The following is a 20,407-nucleotide window of genomic DNA, read 5'->3' as shown; positions in this document are numbered from 1 at the left end:
TGCAACATTCACTAATTGTCTTTTTCTTTTCAAATCTAGCTCCTGCTCTGGAGAAGCTGTTAACAGAATCGACTTGTTCAACATAGGAATGTTCGACACAATCAACATTTCATGTAAATATGCAATTTACTGAACAACAGAAAAAAGGTGCAGCTGTGAAATAAATGTACTTTAATAGATGGCCAAGTGCCTGTTAATATTAGAAAAATTCACAAATTGAATGCAAACTGAATATTAAGAAAAAAGTTTCAAAAATGCAAAAACTGAATATAATCTTAGCTTTAAGAAAATACAGCCAGAGATTCTCACTCTAATTGTGTTTCATTCTGATAAGATTTTCCCAGAAAGCTTCTCTCCAGACTCTTAAAATCTGGGCATATATAGCTTGCAATTGTTTGAACAACTGTCAACATGAGGATTGACAATCAGGAACCCTCAGAACATAGCAATTAGATCACTGTTTCAAGACTGTCTGTTCTGGAGTTATTGGGATTATTATATGTGTAAGGGAAAATACCAACTGAAAACCTGATAGGCTTTTTGGAGTCCTGTAAGATCTCTTGCCACACCAAACACACATGTGCCTGATGGGTGACATTATGAATTCAGAAGGCCAAAACTCACCCCTCAGAATATGTACAACCTTCACAATATTCCAGCTAGTATTTCTGTTCCAATTATGTAGGATCTCTGTGCTTTCTCATTCTCTCCCTCTCCCTCTCTCCCTCCCTCCTCCCGTCCTCTTCTTCCCTCCCTCTCTCTCCCTCTCTCTCCCATTTCTCTTCTTTTCTCATTCATGCCCATATATGGTTATTTAATTAACTTCTCTCTAAAACCCACTATCTATGGTCCCTGAATTTTTCCTTGAACTCTTAAGACAAAACACAAATATCTACTAGCTGTGGAGACTTTTAGAGATAATTGTTTTCTAGAACCTGCAATCTAATCTCACCAGGAACCCAGAAATACTGTACAAATTAAAAACACATGCAAATTCACCCTTTTATAAGATAACATTTTTATTTTCTATTTTAGAAAATAAATTAAAACTCCCCCTTGTGAGCAACATATTAACAACATATTGTACACATTGTTAATGGTTTATAAATAGCTAAGCATGTGAACACTGATAATTCTTTATTTAGAGTTACACTTTGACCTAGATGGGACTTTGGGAGTATGCAACACATAACCATATGCAAAGAAGCATGATAGTGATCAGAAGTGCAGCAGAGACAATTTGAGGCAAGACTGACCACCACACTAGAGGACCAAAATTAAACTTTGGAATTGATAGGTTATTTCTTATGGGTGAAATGAACCAATGAAGGCCAGATTAAATTATATTGTGGCAATTTGATTTGGAAGCTACTCTTGGGTGAGTTCACTTGCCCCAAGAATTTGTTTAGGGATGTCACCATAAGTGAGGGGGGAGCGGGGGGGGGGGGGACAGTATGGAGAGAAAGGACAAGCATACAGAGAGATAAGAGAAGGTGAAGAGTGGGAGAGACCAACATGTCTGGATTTTGTAGGGAAGAGTATGACACCTAGGGACTGACTGAGTGGTGCTAGGAGAACCTGGAAGCCACTCTGCTTTGATATATAAAAATGAACTTCAGTCCCAGTTTCCAGGTGGAGACCAAACCAAACAGGGATGATTGTCACCTTTCTTTTATGTCCCTATAAAGTTTGGTAGTGGGGGGGATGGGATAGAAAAGTAGATTTAGGGAGTAGTTATCAAGCTTTCCAGATTGCAAAATCTGAGGAAGTCAAGTTTAAAGATTCAATTTTAGAGACCCCCAACACAAAAATGTACAAGAGTATAGACCCCTAGCAAACAAGCCTCAACATGTTCACTCATCAGCTGCCTGACTTTGAGAAAGGGCCCCTGAGGTCAAGTATGCCCAGATCTCAGAAATAACCTACTTTTGCTTAACTGATCCTGAGAAGCCTTGTTTCAGGAACTGGCTCACCAAAAGGAATGTCTGCATGACTGCCTTGTGACTATCTTTACAATGTTTAACTATACAATGCCCCAAGGATGTTTGCTCCAGATAATCTCTAACTTTCCCTAGGGCATAAACTATTGCCTGACTTCCTCATTCTGTACTTTCCTGTTCTGTGCATGATTTGTCCTCCGCCCCTTGCCTTGTAAATTTTGTCCTCCACCCCCTTGCCTTGTGATTTTTCCCCTTTTAATAACCGTGACTCCAGTCACTCGGGGTAGATCTCCTCTGACCCTGCACGGTTACGAGACAGCCCCAACGCACTGGTTTCTCCCAAATAAACCTTGTGTGTTTGCATCAAGAATGGTTTCCTTGAATTCCTTGGGTGTCGCTTTATCCTGAGATTTGAGTGAGGGTCTCCTCTCTTCGGGGGTCTTTCAAGTTTATATCTCAGCATATTGTCATTTGGAAAGACTACCAGCATAAAACTTTTGGTTCATGTCACAATTTCTCTATGACTTTTACATATTTCATAGCAACACAAGTGGCTCAAATTTAAGAACATGAAAGATTTAAGATTCCAAAAATAAGGGCTTGTACATTATTATGGAAATTACTATCTACTATCAACTCACAGTAGTAGTAAAGGCCCATCCTGGAAAAAATTCCAGTCAACAGAGTAGCATCTCTGGCCTTGCTGAAGCCAAAAATTTCAGTGGTATGGTTCAGTCACATAGCCAAAAAAAAAAAAAAAACTCTTAAGAAACTTAAGCCATGGATTTCTCATATTACTTTTCTTCTATACAAGGTGGAAAAAATAAAGTTTATGCTTAGAGTTTTGTTGGTAGAAGTAACAGAGATAATATTTGAAATTCCCTAAAATGTTTGAACTCACTACTATTTGGCAGCACTCCCACAACTCCCAGCTGCTTGTCACAGCTGTTACTCAGCAGAAAGTATTTGTTTCATTTGCATTTTCTTGTAGGTAAATCATCTCTTTTAGAAAGCATGGACCAGGGACAATTTGCATGTAAATACTTTAGAAAGTTTAGGAAAAGGGTGTTTTCCCAAGCCTAGAATTCTCATTTTATTTTTCTAAATTCCAGGTGTGTGTGTGTGTGTGTGTGTGTGTGTGTGTGTGTGTGTGTGTGTGTGTGTGTGTTTGAAAAGAGTCAAAACACTTTGAGAAGCCCTGTCCTAGATTAGGGTGTTGAACAGCTATAGGTAACAACCAGGTAGAACAACAACAAAGACAATTTCTATTCCTGCTCTAAGGCAACTATATCTAGCATATAGCAATTCTTCACCACAGGAAGTACTACAGATACTAAAATAACTAGCACTTTCTGCAGTCAGTGTATGGATGTTTGCATTCTCTTGCAAAAATGTGGACCCTGCCTTGTCATCACTTTTGCAGTGCTTCCATTGCATTGGGTCTACAGCATCTCATGGTCCTATTCCTGTGTTTGCTACTACATGAACATCCAGGTGGTAATTTCTTTGCATAGCCTTACTGCCTCTGACAGTATCTGGATAAAAAGTACTTTATAAATAACTATGTTATCTCACTACAGAGAAACCTAGGGCACAAATAAATAATGAAATTTGAGAGGCTTGATTTTGCTACTCTATTACATAACACATCTCACATCTCTGAAGACCAGCGATTGAAATAAACTGCACGCCTTTGTGTGTGTGTGTGTGTGTGTGTGTGTTTCTGTGTGTCTGTGTCTGTGTGCATGTATGTGAGGGAGGAGGAAGAGATATATGGCAATTAATGTCAGTCACTGATATTGGAACTGTTTGCAAAGCTAAATATTTAAAAACATGCATCAATATTTAGCACTATGGAATTTTATTATTGAATACTATAGCCATCAAATGACTTTTTGAACACTTACTTGTACAAACACATGTGCTCTACCATTAATCATAAGAAAACATGTGGAAATTTTGATGGAGTCAGTTTTCTTCTTCAATTATGTTGGGTCCAGGGATTAATCTCAGGTATGGCTTGGTGCTAAGTGCCTTTACTTGCTTAATCTGTGGGGTCCTCAGATGATTTATAAAGAAGTTGTATGCTCTCATGATATTCCATAGGAAACAAGCTCTCTCTGTCCCTCTGTGTCACTGTCTCTGTCTCTCTGTCTCTGTCTCTCTGTCTCTGTCTCTGTCTCTCTCTCTCTCTCTCTCTGATGAGGAGGACATTGATGACAACATAGTTGGTTTACAAGGGAACTACAATTACCAGAAAAAGAAGCCACACCTACATTGCAAACCTGATTGATTAATTAAAATATTGTCCAAAAATTATTGACTAATTAAAATTTTGGTGATTTCTTGGGCTATTTTAACACATTGAACAGTAGTTTATTGACAATTTCTGTGTATAATCTAGCATTCTTTTGCCTACCTGGCAAGTTCTCTTGATGTATGTTAAGAGATCCCTAACTTTCATGGATCCAAAGACTAAGAAATACATCAAAAACATGTGAGGCTCAGGGTATTGATATTTCCTGCTTTACTGAAGTCCTCCTACCTGACGTTTGGCTAGAATAAAGTAGAAGGGTCCATGGTTCCTTGGAGAATGATACCCCCAGACTCAAATAAAATGCAAATGCAAAGGGTGTTTTATTTGCAGAATTCCTGCATGCTGAGGTCTACTATCTACAAAGACGGTGAGACCTGGAGGTGTGCTCAAAGACCTGATTTAAAACATATTAAGATCTTTCCAGGCAGGGGTAGGTGACCTCTATCTTAAACTTGGCTCTATCTCTAAGGTTATTCCAGGACAATTGCTGGGGCCTTGGAGGGTAGAAACTGTTGCTTGGAAAGTTTGCAAACTGCTGTTGACCTATTGTCCTTGCCTAAGGCCAGATTTTAAAGCCTGGACTTGCCAGGATATGCTCAGATCTTGGAAACAGAAAATTAGGCCTAGTCTCCTGAACTGTCAGGTTGAATACTGAAGTCAGTCTAGCCTTCTCAATAGAAAAGTATGTTGACATACAACTACCACAATAAGATCTTGATGAAACCATTATCATGATAGAACATGGAATTTGTAACCTAATCTGTGTTCTCAGACCATAGTCTATAATAAACTTAGTGCTTTTGAGGTGAAAGCTGGGTTTTTTAATGTCCTCACTATCTGATCCAACATTCACTATTATCTGTGATCTTTACAACTCCTTAGTGTGCAGTCATCTCATTCCCATTTTACTGATGACACACTGAAGCTCAAGATAGTAGGACCAACCAGATACATACTCCATAGAACCATATATAAATGACACTCCCTTTTGTGAATCAGGATTTTCTACTGACTTTCAGGTCATGTGTGTGTGTGTGTGTGTGTGTGTGTATTCATTTTATTTTCCACCTCATTTTCTTTCTGTAGTTGAGTTTTAATAGAGAAGTTGACCTTGGTAAGTCTTAGACAGAAAACTTGATAATTCATTCCTATTTCAGGGAATAGTGCTATGACAACTAAGATCCTTCTCTTTGTCTTGAAAATAACTAAGCTAGTTCCCATTATTTTTCAAGATACCGTTTTTCCCTCATGATTTTAGTTCTGTAACTTTGGGTACACTCAGGTGTGCCTTTTCAAACACACTCTTTCATCTCATTTCATCCAGGTTAAGCATGCTTAGAAAACATAGCTCTTACCAGTAACATTGCAGTAGACCTGGAGTGGTTCCAGTGGGCCGCTGCCATCAGAGTCAACATAGAAAAACCCAGCCGGGTAACCTCTGTGTCTGTATACCTCACAGGATTGCTCATAGATGGCTGGAAAAACAAAAAGGCAAATTCTACTTGATTCTTAATGTCTCTCTTCAGGAGTCATTAGCATATAATTAAGGGTCATGCTTTTTCCTTACTTCCTCTGCAGCCTCAAGAGCCTTTTCAACATTCTAGTACACTGTAGGCTTGTGCCCTTTCAGTTTCATTTCTTATGTTGTAAACGAAATACCTTGACAAGGAAGCAACTTAAGTGAGAAAAAGCTTATTTTAGTTCACAATTCTAGGTCACAGTCCACCACTTCAGAGAAATCACAGTTGCAGGAACTTGAGTCAGCTAATCACATCACATCCACAGCCGAGGAAACAAAGAAATGATTGTACATTTGCCTCCTTGATGGATTGCTTCTACTCTGCTTGATTTCTCTACTCAATTAGCTTAGAGACTATTCTGGTTGGGATTTTTTTCTCAACTGGACAGAAGATAAGTTAATTTTTGAAAATGAAACCTCAATGGTGAAAATTTCCCCATCAGACTAGAGTGTAAAGAATGGTCCAGAGAATTTTCTTTATTAATGATTGGCATGGAAGAGTCCAGCTCACTGGAGACAATGCCACCTCTCAGAAGATTATCTTATGTGGCATTAGAAAGCAAGCTGATTAAGCCATGAGAGCAAGCCAGTAAGCAGTACTTCTCCATTGCCTCTCTTCTGTCCTTGCTTCCAGGTTCATGCCTTCAGTTTCTGCTCTGACCTACCTTCATGAAGAAATATAACTGTAAACTTAAATTAACCCTTTCCTCGTGGCATTTATCACAACAATACAAACTGAAATTCCCTAATTAGAAAATGATGCCACCCACAGTGGGTTGGGACTACCCACATCAGTTAAGACAATCCCTACAAACTTGTCATCAGGCCAATTCAACATTGACAGTCCCTCAGTGAGACTCTTCTTAGGTGATTCTAGATTGTGTCAAGTTGAAAGGTTAAGCTCACTATCACATGTCCTTAATTTTTTTATCTTTCATTCATTGATTCCTGCTTTCTTCTTCTTCTTTTTTTTTAAATCACATCTCAGGAGTACAAGTACCTTAAACTTCATTCCTGGTCTTTTTTAATTTGAATTCTGCCTTTCTCTCCTTACAGTATGCTAAGATAGAATCATGAAAATATTGGTCTATCTTTTCTATGCTGAAGAATCTCTGAGATCCAAGGATGTGAGCCATGTGACATGGCATCATGGCATGCATCAAATGGACCGAGGGCTCAACACTTATTTGGTTAGTGAATTTAGAATGTGTGTGTGTGTGTGTGTGTGTGTGTGTGTGTGTATGTGGGTATGTGTGTGTGTGTGTTTGTGTGTGTTTGAGAAGACAAAGAGGTAACTTCAAACTTCATTCCTTTTCTTTTTTTTTTTTTTGTCTTTTACTTTAAAAAAAAAATTGGGTGTTTACTTTATTTACATTTTAAATGTTATCCCCTCATGAGGTTTCCTTTTTGGAATCTCCCTATCCTATCACTGCTACCCCTGCCTTTATGAGGATGTTCCCCCACCTGCCTACTCCTGCCTTCCCACCCTGTATTATCCTACCCTAGGACATCAAACCCCACAGGACCAAGGGCTACTCCTCCCACTGACATTGGCCACTCCTCCCAACTATTTGGTTGGTGGTCTAGTTCTCAGGATCTTCGGGGGATGTCTGGTCAGTTGATAGTGTTGCTCTCCTCAAAGGGCAGCAAACCCCCTCAACTTCTTCAGTACCTCCTCTAACTCCTCTTTCAGGGACCACAAGCTCAGCCCACTGGTTGGCTGCAAGCATCTGCCTCTGTATTTTGCACACTCTGGCAGAGCTTCTCAGGAGACAGACATATCAGGCTCCCAACAGCAAGCACCTCCTGGCATCTGTAATAGTGTCCAAGTTTGGCGACTATATATGGGATCGATCCTCAGGTGGTACAGTCTCTGAATGGCCTTTCCTTCAGTCTCTGCTCCATGCTTTGTCTCTATATTTCCTCCTGTCACAATTTTGTTCTCTTTTTGCTATTTGGCTAGGCTGACTGGCCAATGAACTTTAAGGATTTACCTATCTACACCTTCTCAGCATGAGGATTAAAAGTATGCATTACATGCTTAGCTTGCATATATTCTGGGGATCATTCTCAGGTTCTCATGCTTGCAAAGCAATCAATTTACCAACTGAGTTGTCTTGCAGCACAGAAAGACACTCCCTTCAACTTATACATCCCAAATTTAGGAAAGTAACTGATACAATATTAGATGCAGGTTCAATCCATCTTCACCTAATAAGTGCTTCCTAATTTACAGATAGAAATCAACAAGTACGGATTTCATCAAAGGATGGAGCCTTGTGTAAGACCATCAGTCTGTGTCTCCATGTTTATAATCTAGTGCAGTCACATTTACTTTTGTGTGCTTGCACAACAGCAGAAACAGGTCATAGGTATCACACAATTTGGAGTTTTAACAGAGCTGCAGATATAATAAATATTAATCTCAATAAACCAACACTAGCAAGAATGCAAAGGTGATGACTTAAAAGGCATATTAGTCATGTCCCCAAGGGTATTGTATATGTGACTGCTGTGTCATGGGTGCATCAGTGGATAGCAGAGAGGAAAGAGGCTATGTTTATGCTCAATGTTTTGACCTGTGAACATCTGAATGATTTGTAACCTAATACTCCATAGCAGAAACAAAAGCAAAAAGCAAAAAACAAAAGCAAAAAGCAAAACAAAAACAAAAACAACTAATCATCCAAACAAACAAATAAACAAGAAACAAGCCTGAGACAACCACTAGTCCAGGGCCAGTGGACAGAGATAGGGATATAGCATGAAATAACTGCAAGTCCATCACTGAGCAAATGTGTACTAGCTCCAAGAGCAGGGAGTTAGCTAGAGACAAGAATAGCCTACCTGGGGCCAGGAAACCTATTGGAAACAAGTTTGAGTCTACTCCACTTGAAACTACAGGCTCCTAGTGAGAGTGAGCCATAAAGTACAACCAGTCCCCTGATATGGAGCATGGACATGGAGTTCACATGCCCAGCCTGTCACCTTTCAGGCCTGGAAAGTCCATGCTAGAGATGGCCCCAATGCACAGGCAGAGCATAACACTCCAGAGACTTTCCTGAGATGACCTCAGGCAATTAAATTCTCTGGGTATCACTAAGAGGAGCAAATAAGTGGTGAAGAAGAAAAAGAGAAAGAGAAACTGAAAGATATGGGTATAATGAAGAGAAGAAGCATTGGAGACTCCAGGGTAGTAAGGAACAGTCTGATTTGAGTAGCTGGTGATGACATCTGAGACTATGATGAGGTCCTGCAATGTACTGCTGCCAGGGTTCACAGCTCAGTGGTCAGTGGCCCTGAACCAGGAGGGGTCTGTCACCACATATGGCTGGCGAAGACAACCTGTCCCACTCCATGGGGCGTGAATAGGGAGCTAGCATGTGATAACCACCAGTCTGGTACCTAACAGGTCTGGGCGGTCCCAGGAATTTCCATAGCACCAATGATATCCTTATTCTGGGCTGATGCCTGGAAACATGATGATGTCTGAGAGCTGTGCAGAACTGGTCCCACTGTTTATTTGGGCATTGTGTGAGAGCTAGCCCTGAAGACTTGAGAGAAGAAGATAATCCTGACCCTAGCCAGCTTCAGTGCTTGAAAGAGCAGGATCCTGTGTATCACCCAGAGCTAGCCTTCTTTATAGGAGTTGCTGAGGAGCAGCACGTGAAGGTATGAGAGTGGAAGATCTTGCCTTGCCATTTGTCTCCCATGATGAATCACATATAAGGATGAGACACCCACCGTTTCTGCAACACTCAGAATGAGGGTCCTGTACCTGGGAAAAACAGTAAGCTGTTCCTAATAACATAGGTGCATAGGAGCCAGCTCTGAGAACCTGAGAACGTTGGAGTGAGAAAGCTAGCTCTGTTGATTGATGGCTGTAGCATTGGATGGGCCGTCTAGGGTAGGGGAGGTGAACATCACATGGTGATATGAGTGGTGGAGAGCTGGTGGGTTTAACAGCTTAGATACCTCTTAGACATAGATCTAAGGCTTTGTGTTAGCCTACCCCTACATGTAATCCATTGATGAACTGTTGAAGTTTATAGAGAGTTTATTTTAGTGATCCAAAACTACCAGATCTTTATGACACAGGTAAATAGTAGAATACCCAAGAGGAGTCTCAGAGAAGATTCCATATTGATAGTGTAGCAGAAGCCAGGGGCCTCATATCAGACCAAGGAGACATTGTAAGGAACATCTGCTAGCCAAGAAGTGAGGACAAGAGGGCTTATGGGACATACTGTGATATGATACAGGTTCCACAATGAGATTTATTTGTCTTTCCTTTTAGAGGGGAGGTTGCAAGGGGGAGGGTTGCTATGGGGAGAGGGACAGTTGACTGGGATGGAGGTGCATGATATGAAGTTCACAAAGAACCAATAAAATTATTTTTTTTCTTTTTTTTAATATTTTTATTTTCTATATTCTTTGTTTACATTCCAAATGATTTCCCCTTTCCCGGATCCCCCCTCCCGATATGTCCCATAAACCTTTTTCTCTCCATCCCTTCTCCAATCACCTCCCTCCTTTTTCTCTGTCCTTATATTCCCTTCCAATGCTAGATCAATCCTTTCCAGGATCAGGACCCTCTCCATACTTCTTCATAGGAGTCATTTGTTATGCGATTTGTGCCTTGGGTATTCAGGGCTTCTGGGCTAATTAATATCCACTTATCAGAGATTGCATTCAATGTCTATTCTTTTGTGATTGGGTTACCTCACTTTGGATGATATTTTCCAGATCAAACCATTTGCCTAAAAATTATTTTTTAAAAAGTAAATGCATTAACAGCCTTAGGCATACAATTTATATCTGATACTTCACCCAATGTCCTATAATTTTGAGCAGCATGCTTGCACTGAATTATGCCACCCATCAATACTTAAAACAGTTCAGTGGTTCCCAACATTGTCTAGGATAGAATATAAGCTTGTCACCTTGGCAGGCTCTGCCCCTCTGACTAATGCCCCATCCCAGAAACACTAGGCCACTGATCATGATGATCAAGTGCCAGGGATGCTTCAAAGAATTCACTACCAGTCAAGTTCTAACTAGTAAGAGAGGTAAAGCTTTTTATACTTTGGAGTGAATTCAAGATTCATGGGAACTCTGCTATTCAGGCACACTTTTTGAAGCAGAGGTTTGTAAAATTGTCACAATATGCACCTTACACAGCAAACACACAAGCTTCATATATTCTTGCTAAATAAAACCTTATATCTCCATTGGTAAGACACTTGCTGGAAGAATATGACCTTCAGAATCTATGTAATGTAATGTATATAGTGTATCAAACATGTGAATGTTACTGAGCATGTGTGGGGGTCACCAAACACACCAACCTTTGTAGTAGGACAGACACATGAAAGAAGTTGTCATGTCTATTTTCTCATGAACAGGAAAGTGGAATAATGCCCAGACAGCATGGAAGCATTTCCCTAATTGCTGAGACACTAATCCAGTGTGATGGCTCAGTGAGTCATGAAATTTGCTGCATAGTATGAAGACATGGGTTCAGCTCCATGGTAGAAGAAAAGAACAAACTACTGCATGTTCTCTTCTGACCTCCCCTCATATATTCTGTGACAAACACACAATGACACAAATATAGTCAATGTAAACACACATACATACTTCTAAATATAACATAAGTATTTCCCAAAGAACATGAAGCTTACAAATTAATTGAGTAAATTTTTCAATCTTGCTTCAATATAGTACCTGCTACTTTGGGACAGTGTCTTTGTTTTTGCTGGGCACCCACAATAAAATATGCATGATGGACACTTGCTGCTACTCAGGTTACTCATGCTTGTCTTAGTTAATTTTCTTGTAGCTGTGACAAAATGCTTGACCAACCATCATAAAAGAGTAAAAACTGTGTCTAGCACAGAGTTCAAGTGGACACTGGCTACAATGGAGAAGAAGACAATGCTGTAGGATTACATGTCAGGATTAGATAATTAAAAGGCAGTGGCCACCATCTTCAAAGATTCTAGTTTGTTCCTTGAGGTAGACGCCACTGTCCTCCTTAGGAAACATCCTGCTGGAAAAATTTGACCTGGGAGATCTTGGAAGTCTCTACTGCATCCCACAAACATGAGCACAGTTTCACGGTGGTTGAAGATGGGCTGGTGATCTACTTTTGTGTTTTCAAACAGACGCATGTTTTTCAGAAAAGTCACATCTTCAACTCCACTGGCAGAACTGAAGGCCATCTATAGTTTCTATATATATACCATTGGCTAGCCACAGCATCCAGATACTGAGGCAGGCAGCCACTATCTTTGGGAATTCTGTTTTTAACTCTTTGCTATTTTGTGGCTCCAAACCCCTGGCTTCTGGTAATTTTATTCCCACTGATGGCAGCAGGGGGTTTAAGGAAAAAGCTTTAGTTTCTCTCTGGCTCAAAAGCTCCTGGCTGTTAGGGTAAGAGGCTACAAGTTTATTAACTTTCTGTGAGTGAAGAGAAAACAATAAAAGGAGGGAGAATTTAAACACATATAAACACATAGAGATACACATACTTCATTTAGGCCCAAACAGCTGTCTCAATAATTCCACAAGTTTTCATGCATGCTTATATACCAACACATATACCTATACACATAGGTATGTAGATACATATAGAAAAATAGACATATAAATACACACATTTGTGGATGGATCAGTGCCCCCAATAGTCACACTTTATTTCTTCTCTCTGGCAATTTATACCTTCTTAAGCAAAAGTTCTTAAAATTACATTGATATCATGTTACACAAAAGGGGAATTATAGAAGGATGTTCCTAGTAAGCTCAAAGTCATGTTTCAGAGAATAAATATATTATAAGTTCAAAGCAACAGCTTCTTCACATGGCCTTGCTTTACTATAGTGCACACCTGTGGCTTCATCCTTGGGCATGACATATAAAGAATGATTTGGCTTTTTTTTTTTTTAAATGACAAAGTTATTCCAATCTTACTTTATTATCCAAGTACAATTATCCTGTGATATGGGATGCTTTTAAGAGTTCTATTTGCAGCTTTTTTTTTTAGGGGGCTTGAGGTTGCTTGTATAAATTCAGAAGTTCCAAAAAATCATGATCAAGAGTTGTGAATCCTTGAATTTGTCTATATAACATCATGACATGAGAGTACATCTTCATGTTGATTTGCAGGAAATTTACCCAATAGGTTAGGCTGATGGTTAGGAATCATTAGACTATATACTAGTGGCAGAAAAAGGGATATCAGGAGCAAGAAGAAATATGAGATGAAGTCTTAGTGTTCACCCATCACAGCCATGTAAAATAGTGAGACATCTCCAGAATGATCGATTTCTTACCTTAGCCCTTCCTAGAAGGCTCTGTCAGGATAATGTTGTAATGTGGATTTGTTGTCTCTTCGATTGTACTCTGTGTGTGTGCATGTGCATACGTATGTGCCAGTGTGGGTGTAGTGAGTTTCAACTCTAATCTGAAACATCTAGATGAAAACCAGTTTTGGTAAGAAAAGTTTTATTTCATCTTGGCTTGTTGTGATCCACCTTCTAGGGAAGACAAGGCAGAATTTCAAGGCAGGAACCTGGAATCAAGAATTGATACAGAGGCCCTGAAGGAGTATGACTTACTGGGTCCCTCCTCATGGTTTGTTCTGGCAGCTTCATTGTACCATTCAGTGGCACCTGCCATTACATAACACTTGAGTCATGGTTCAAGAGAAATACCTACAGTCTTGTGTACAGGACATTGTGTAAAATGCCTTATGGAGACATTTTATCAACTGAGCAGTCATCCTCTGAGAGAACTCTAGGTTGTTTCAACTTAAGAAAATCTAGTCAGCACAGTATGACCAGGTGTGCATGTGGAGGTCCAAGGACAACATCAGGCATCTGTTAACATCTTCATCCTTGTTTGATATAGGGTCCCTTGTTTTTCTACTACATATGCTATAGGCTTGCTGGCCTGTGAAAGTACAAAGTAGGAGTATTTCCTGGTTATTTTCTTTTAATGCATGTTTGGGGGATGTGAACTCTAGCCTTTATGGCAAAAGCACTCTAAACCATTGAACCATTTCCTCACTTCTGGATTCTGCTATTTCTATATAAGTATTCAACAGCTCTGATGCTTTGTATCTCTTTCACCTATGCACTCTAATCCCTTCAACATGTTCTTGTTCTGTGTGTGGTTGGTTACTTGCCTGTCTAATGCTTTGTTTTTTTTTTTTTTCCATTCTGAGTTTAAATTACAGTTGAAACTTTAAGATTTCCCATATTCATTTTTCTACATGAATTTAATTTATCTCGCCATGAAGGACATGTGCCATGGGAATGGGAATGCACATGCTCTTATCTGTAAAGATGCCCTTATACTGCCTTTTTAGAAAAAGGCAGATTACAGAACACAGTTTCACAGATATCAGAATTTTTATTATCTGGTGCAGATCACTAATAACAGGAAGTAAAATTAACTGAGAAGTTTGGTGTAAAAAGACTCTAAAGAAGAGGAATCTGTGTCTTTGTGCCTGTAGGTAGCTTCACTTTTTTGCCAGAGACCAGGGATGCCAGTTCCTCTTCAGAGGGAGGATTAATTGACAGTTCCTCTTCAAAGGGAGGATTAATGTAGTAATAAAGGCCCACTACAGGAAAATATGCACGTCTCTAAAGTTAGAGGCCAGCCTGTTCTACATAGAGAACACTTGCTCAGTCAATGCTATGCAGTATGAGTTTGTTCAAAAGAATAAAAGGAGAATGAAACATATGGCCAAGAACAAACTGAACAATGCAGTTGGGACAGGTTACTCCCTTTGTCTTGGGAATTCATCTTAAGACATAATACGGACAAAGAAGGAATGAGTGTCCTTTTGCTGAGATACTGCATTGGCTTGTTGTTTCTAGTGCAGTCCCTATGAGCTGAGCCATTCTGAGGTTCTGATGGTTCTGACTCCCTTTCTGAATCCTATTCTATTGCTGATCAGATTACTGGGAAGTAATAAGGAAGGAGGTAACACTGGACCCATACAGTCATACAGTGGGCATCAAGATCAACTTGCATGTAAATCACAGGCTTAGATATCAGAAAGTGGAATGTATGGATGTTCTTAAGAAAAAAAAACTCAGTTGTTTGTTTATAAACTAGAAGAACCAAAGATACTTAGTCATGATTAAAATTTAGAAATAGTAATATAAAATGTCTAAACCCTGTTGTAATAAAATGAATGAAAAATAAGAAAATAAAAGAAGTTAGTCATAAAAATAAGATAAAGTGTCAAATGGGAAACAAAATGAAGATCACAAAATATTAATATAAATTCTCATGTTCATATGTATAGAGGACACAGAGGCAGGGAGTATAGGAGAATCACAGTACATTCTGATGTGGAGTACCTGAAAGAAAATCAAAAGGAAGTTGTTGGAAGGGCTGGGCAGATTGCTTGCCATACAGCCTGTGGAATGAACCTGATTGCTAGAACCCATGCACAGAGATGTGCCTTAATTGCAATGCTCCCGGTTCAGTGAAATGCCCTACCTCATTGGTCTGCCCTCAGTAGAGAAGATGCACTGAACACTCGAGAGACTTGAGGCCACGAGGAGTAGGGAGGTCTGATGGGGTGAAGGTAAGTAGTGAGACATACTCTTGGAAATAGTGGAGGAGAAATGGGAGGCCATACTAGGATGGAGAAAATGACAGGACTGTAAAAAATGATTGTGGAATAACAACAACAATAATAATAATTTTAAAAAAGAAAGTAGAGTGTGACATCCATATGCACATGTGATTATAGATACAAGTATACCCATGAATAGAAACACATATAAGTGGAAGGTTGATAAAATCTCTTTATGGTCACCAGATAATACTAGGGAAATCAAGATCCCATCATGGGGTTCTTAGCCTACTTAATAGAATAATTGAAGAATTATTTAATTGGATTTAATTGGAAGTTCAAAGAGAATTTTATTAGAGTATAAAAGGAAATACCCAACACATACAAAGCTGAAAATCTCAGTATCTGTTCAGAGAAGGAACACAGAGAAGAAAATGGTGGAAAAAACAAAACAAAACAAAACAAAATAATTATTTGAGTTAAACAGAGATGGAGTTTAGCCACATGGTGGCAGTAGGTCACATGGTAAAAAAGGGAAGTTCAGAGGAAAATAAGAAAAACTTGGTACTGACCTCCAATTGGACCAGCACCATTTGTTGAAAAGACTATCTTTTTTCCACTGGATGCTTTCAGCTCCTTTGTCGAAGACCAAGTGACCATAGGTGTGTTGGTTCATTTCTGTGTCTTCAATCCTATTCCATTGATCCGCTTGCCTGATATTGTACCAATACCATGCAGTTTTTATCACTATTGCTCTGTAGTAGAGTTTAAAGTCTGGGATACTGAATCTCCCTGAAGTTCTTTTACTGTTGAGAATAGTTTTAGCTATCCTGGGTTTTTGTTATTCCAGATGAATTTGAGAATTGCTCTTTCTAGCTCTATGAAGAACTGGGTTGGGATTTTAATGGGAATAGCATTGAATCTGTAGGTTGCCTTTGGCAAGATGACCATTTTAACTATATTAATCCTGCCAATCCACGAGCATGGAAGGTTTTTCCATTTTCTGAGATCTTCTTCGATTTCCTTCTTCAGAGATCTGAAGTTCTTGTCATATAGGTCTTTCACTTGTTTGGTTAGAGTCACCCCAAGATACTTTATGCTGTTTGTAGCTATTGTGAAGGGGGTCATTTCCCTAATTTCTTTCTCAGTCTGCTTATCCATTGAATATATAAATGCTACTGATTTGCTTGCCTTGATTTTGTAGCCAGCCACTTTGCTGAAGTTGTTTATCAGCTGTGGGAGTTCTCTAGTAGAGTTTTTAGGGCCACTTAAGTATATGATCATATCATCTACAAATAGTGATAGTTTGACTTCTTCCTTTCCAATTTGTATCCCTTTGACTTCCTTATGTTGTCTAATTGCTCTAGCTAGGACTTCAAGAACTATATTGAAAAGATATGGAGAGAGGGGGCAGCCTTGTCTTGTCCCTGATTTTAGTGGGATTGCTTCAAGTTTCTCTCCATTTAGTTTGATGTTGGCTACTGGTTTGCTGCATATTGCTTTTACTATGTTGAGATATAGGCCTTGAATTCCTGTCCTTGCCAGGACTTTTAGCATGAAAGGATGCTGAATTTTGATCCATTCTTATCTCCTTGTACCATGCTCAACTCCAAATGGATCAAGGACCTCCACATAAAACCTGACACACTGAAACTAATCGAAAAGAAACTGGGGAAGACCCTGGAGGACATGGGCACAGGGGAAAAGTTCCTGAATAGAACACCAATAGCTTATGCTCTAAGATCAAGAATTGACAAATGGGACCTCATAAAACTACAAAGTTTCTGTAAGGCAAAGGACACCCTCAAAAGGACAAAACGTCAACCAACAGACTAGGAAAGGACCTTCACCAACCCTAAATCCGACAGAGGGGTAATATCTAATATATACAAAGAACTCAAGAAAGTAGAATGCAGGGAACCAAATAACCCCATTAAAAAGTGGGGTATGGAGCTAAACAAAGAATTTTCACATGAAGAACTTCAGAGAGCTGAGAAATACCTTAAGAAATGTTCAACATCATTAATCATTAGGGAAATGCAAATCAAAACAACCCTGAGATTTCACCTCACACCAGTCAGAATGTCTAAGGTCAAAAACTCAGGAGACAGCAGGTGTTGGCAAGGATGTAGAGAAAGAGGAACACTCCTCCACTGCTGGTGGGATTGCAAGATGGTGCAACCACTTTGGAAATCAGTCTGGCGGTTCCTCAGAAAACTGGGCATGTCACTTCCTGAGGACCCTGTTATACCACTACTGGGCATATATCCAGAGGATTCTTCAGCATGCAATAAGGACACATGCTCAACTATGTTCATAGCAGCCCTATTTGTAGTAGCCAGAAGCCGGAAAGAACCTAGGTGTCCTTCAACGGAGGAATGGATACAAAAAAATGTGGTATATTTACACAATGGAGTACTATTCAGTCATTAGAAACAATGAATTCATGTAATTCTTAGACAAATGGATGGAGCTGGAGAACATCATACTAAGTGAGGTAACCCAGTCTCAAAAGATCAATCATGGTATGCACTCACTGATAAGTGGATAATAGCCTAGAAACTTTGTATACCCAGGACATAATCCACAAATTAAATGATGTCCAAAAAGAATGGAGGAGTGGCCCCTGGTTCTGGAAAGACTCAGTGCAAGAGTATAGGGGAATTCCAGAACAGGGAAGTGGGAAGGGGTGGATGGAAGAATAGGGGGATGGAAGAGGGCTTATGGGGCTTGCGGGTAGTGGGGACCCAGAAAAGGGGAAATCATTTGCAATGTAAATAAAAGAAAAGAAAAGAAAAAGAGAAAAAGAGAACAACTTGTCAAAGTACAGTGTAATATAACTGTGAAGAGACCAGCGTCTCAATTAAGGCAAACAAGTGGGGGGAGACAACAAAGCTTCTAAGAAGTGTCTCCAAAACTATCTAATAAAATTTGGCATTATATTTTAAGTAAAAAAAAAAAAAAGAAGAAGAAAAAAGAAAAACTTGGTACAAGGAAGAGTATTCTTATGCTCTTGCCAGTAGAGAAAGGCAGAAGAGAAAAAAGAGGAAGACTTTCTTAATCAGAGCACAAAAACTCCCATAGACTCAGAAAAACCTCAGGGCACCTCACAGGAACTGCACAGGGTGTAAGCATTCTAGAAAGGAGAACATTACTTAAATAAAGATGTATGTTTCATTTGTATGCACACAAAGATGTTATGGAGGTGGTAAAGTTTGTTTCTGTCTCAGCATTGCTGTTGAAGGGTTATAATCATGAGTTCATGCAACAGCTGTTTGCATGGACAATGTCAGACACACCAAAACTCTTCAGGATACATTTTTATACAAACATAACAGAAATGTAATGTGATGAGGCAGAGCAAATAGATTTATGTGTTCAAATCTGAGCACAATTCTGGTGACTAATTTATTGTCTAATGTAAAATTTGAAATGTCCTTGTGATGTTCTCACTCATTAGAGATAATGATAGTATTCAGACAGCAAAATAGTTCTGTTTAGACTTCATCTTTTCATGGGCTAAAGCCATAACTATTTTTTTTATAGCTTTGCCATTTATATTCCTACAGTAAACCTATGGAGACAAATACAAAATTCAATATATGTGTGCACATGTGTGTGTGCATATAGTAGCTAGAGATCTTCCTCCATCATTCTCATTACTGCTGCCCATTCCCATTTTTAAAATTTATGTGTACATCCCACGAACTATATGTGATTTAAGAGGAAAACTTGGTGGTGTTAGTTCTTTCTTTCCATGTTCTGGGTACCAGGGATTGAACTCTGGTCATTAGATTTGTTGGTCGGCATCTTAGCCCTGGGACCATCTTCTCAGCCTATGTGCCTTTTGAAACTGGTCCTGAATCTTAACAATTTGGCTAGACTGGCTGTACAGTGAGTCCCAGAGATATACTTTCCAAGCACTGTGTTTACATATCCATGCCACTATATCTGATTCATGGATGTGGGTACTACATATTAGAACATAATTGCTCATGTTAATATGACAAGTTTTTATCTTCTAAACTGTCTCTTTTTCTTCTCAGTACATATTTTTAAGAGCTTAAAGAGCTTTTCTTCTTTTCAGCATGTTGTTATCCTTACATTGCTCTATATTCATATGCAAGTAAGTACATGGGTAGCAGTAATTAATTTCAAAGAGGCTATGAATTTAAAGACAGCAAAGAAGGTATATGGGAAAGTTTAGAAAGAGCAAAGGGACAGATGAATGATGTAATTATAAACTTAAGACCTAAATGAAATGACTTAAAAATGTTTCAATGCTATTTCGCTTCTTCTTTGTGATGTCCTGGATGATAAAGGATTTACAATATGATTGTAATCCATTAAAGACAGATATACGTTGGCTATAGGAATAAATAAGATTAAATTAATTCTGTAAACTAAGTAAATTTTTGTGAATCATTTTATTTAGCAGTCATTTATTTAATTAAGTTTTCAAACCCCCAATGCAGTAGATTTTTCAGAATTTGATTTAGCCTTGTGTTAAGAAAGAGTAGAAAAGTGTTGTTGAAATTAATCAGAATCACAAAAAAGCAGTTAAAAGACTATCCGGCAATTACATTGAAGTAGGCAGAGCTTTTGATGTCTGTGGCCACACAAAGAACTCAAAAGACATGGCAAAATATCAAGTTGTAATATTAGATAAGAAAGGAGGAGTAAAAAGATACGTAAGGTTCCTAGGCTACTTTATATTAGAGCCCTTGTGCTGATGATATGTTCTTCACAGTGTATGATGAAGGCATCATCCCAGCTAAGTACCTTCTGATTAATTGAAAAGAAGGAATATTGGTACCTACTGTTGGCATTTGGTCTAAGCTCTCCCTCCCCACATTTACCTGGAAATAGCCAGGTATGCCTGACTCACTAAAATGGGGCTGTTTGCCCCTTCCTGCCTCTGTTGCCCTTTTGTTCTTGCTCTGGTCTCTTGCTCCTGCTTTCCCACTCTCCCTTTTCCCCTCCCCTTTCTCTCTACATACTCAAGGCCAGCATCTACTCCTCTATTCTCTCTCTTT

At 39.1% G+C, this 20,407-nt stretch overlaps 1 protein-coding gene and 1 non-coding gene across 4 annotated transcripts in view; one reads left to right on the top strand and one right to left on the bottom strand.

The window, feature by feature from the left end:
- The window catches only part of LOC127697246 (contactin-associated protein like 5-3), an 883,854-nt gene that overhangs the window by 316,488 nt on the left and 546,959 nt on the right, over nucleotides 1-20,407 (bottom strand). For all 3 annotated transcript variants that reach the window (XM_052200245.1, XM_052200246.1, XM_052200247.1), the window contains exon 12: nucleotides 5,613-5,732. In XM_052200245.1, coding sequence (XP_052056205.1) covers nucleotides 5,613-5,732 — 120 coding nt within the window. The remainder of the gene's footprint in view (nucleotides 1-5,612; nucleotides 5,733-20,407) is intronic.
- Nucleotides 8,258-8,389, top strand: LOC127697953 (small nucleolar RNA SNORA17). The gene has a single exon (XR_007980620.1). It is a non-coding gene; the product is annotated as a small nucleolar RNA SNORA17 (small nucleolar RNA).

This window comes from Apodemus sylvaticus, chromosome 12, assembly GCF_947179515.1.
Source record: "Apodemus sylvaticus chromosome 12, mApoSyl1.1, whole genome shotgun sequence".
NCBI lineage: Eukaryota > Metazoa > Chordata > Mammalia > Rodentia > Muridae > Apodemus > Apodemus sylvaticus.
This window is presented reverse-complemented; position numbering and strand designations above follow the sequence as displayed.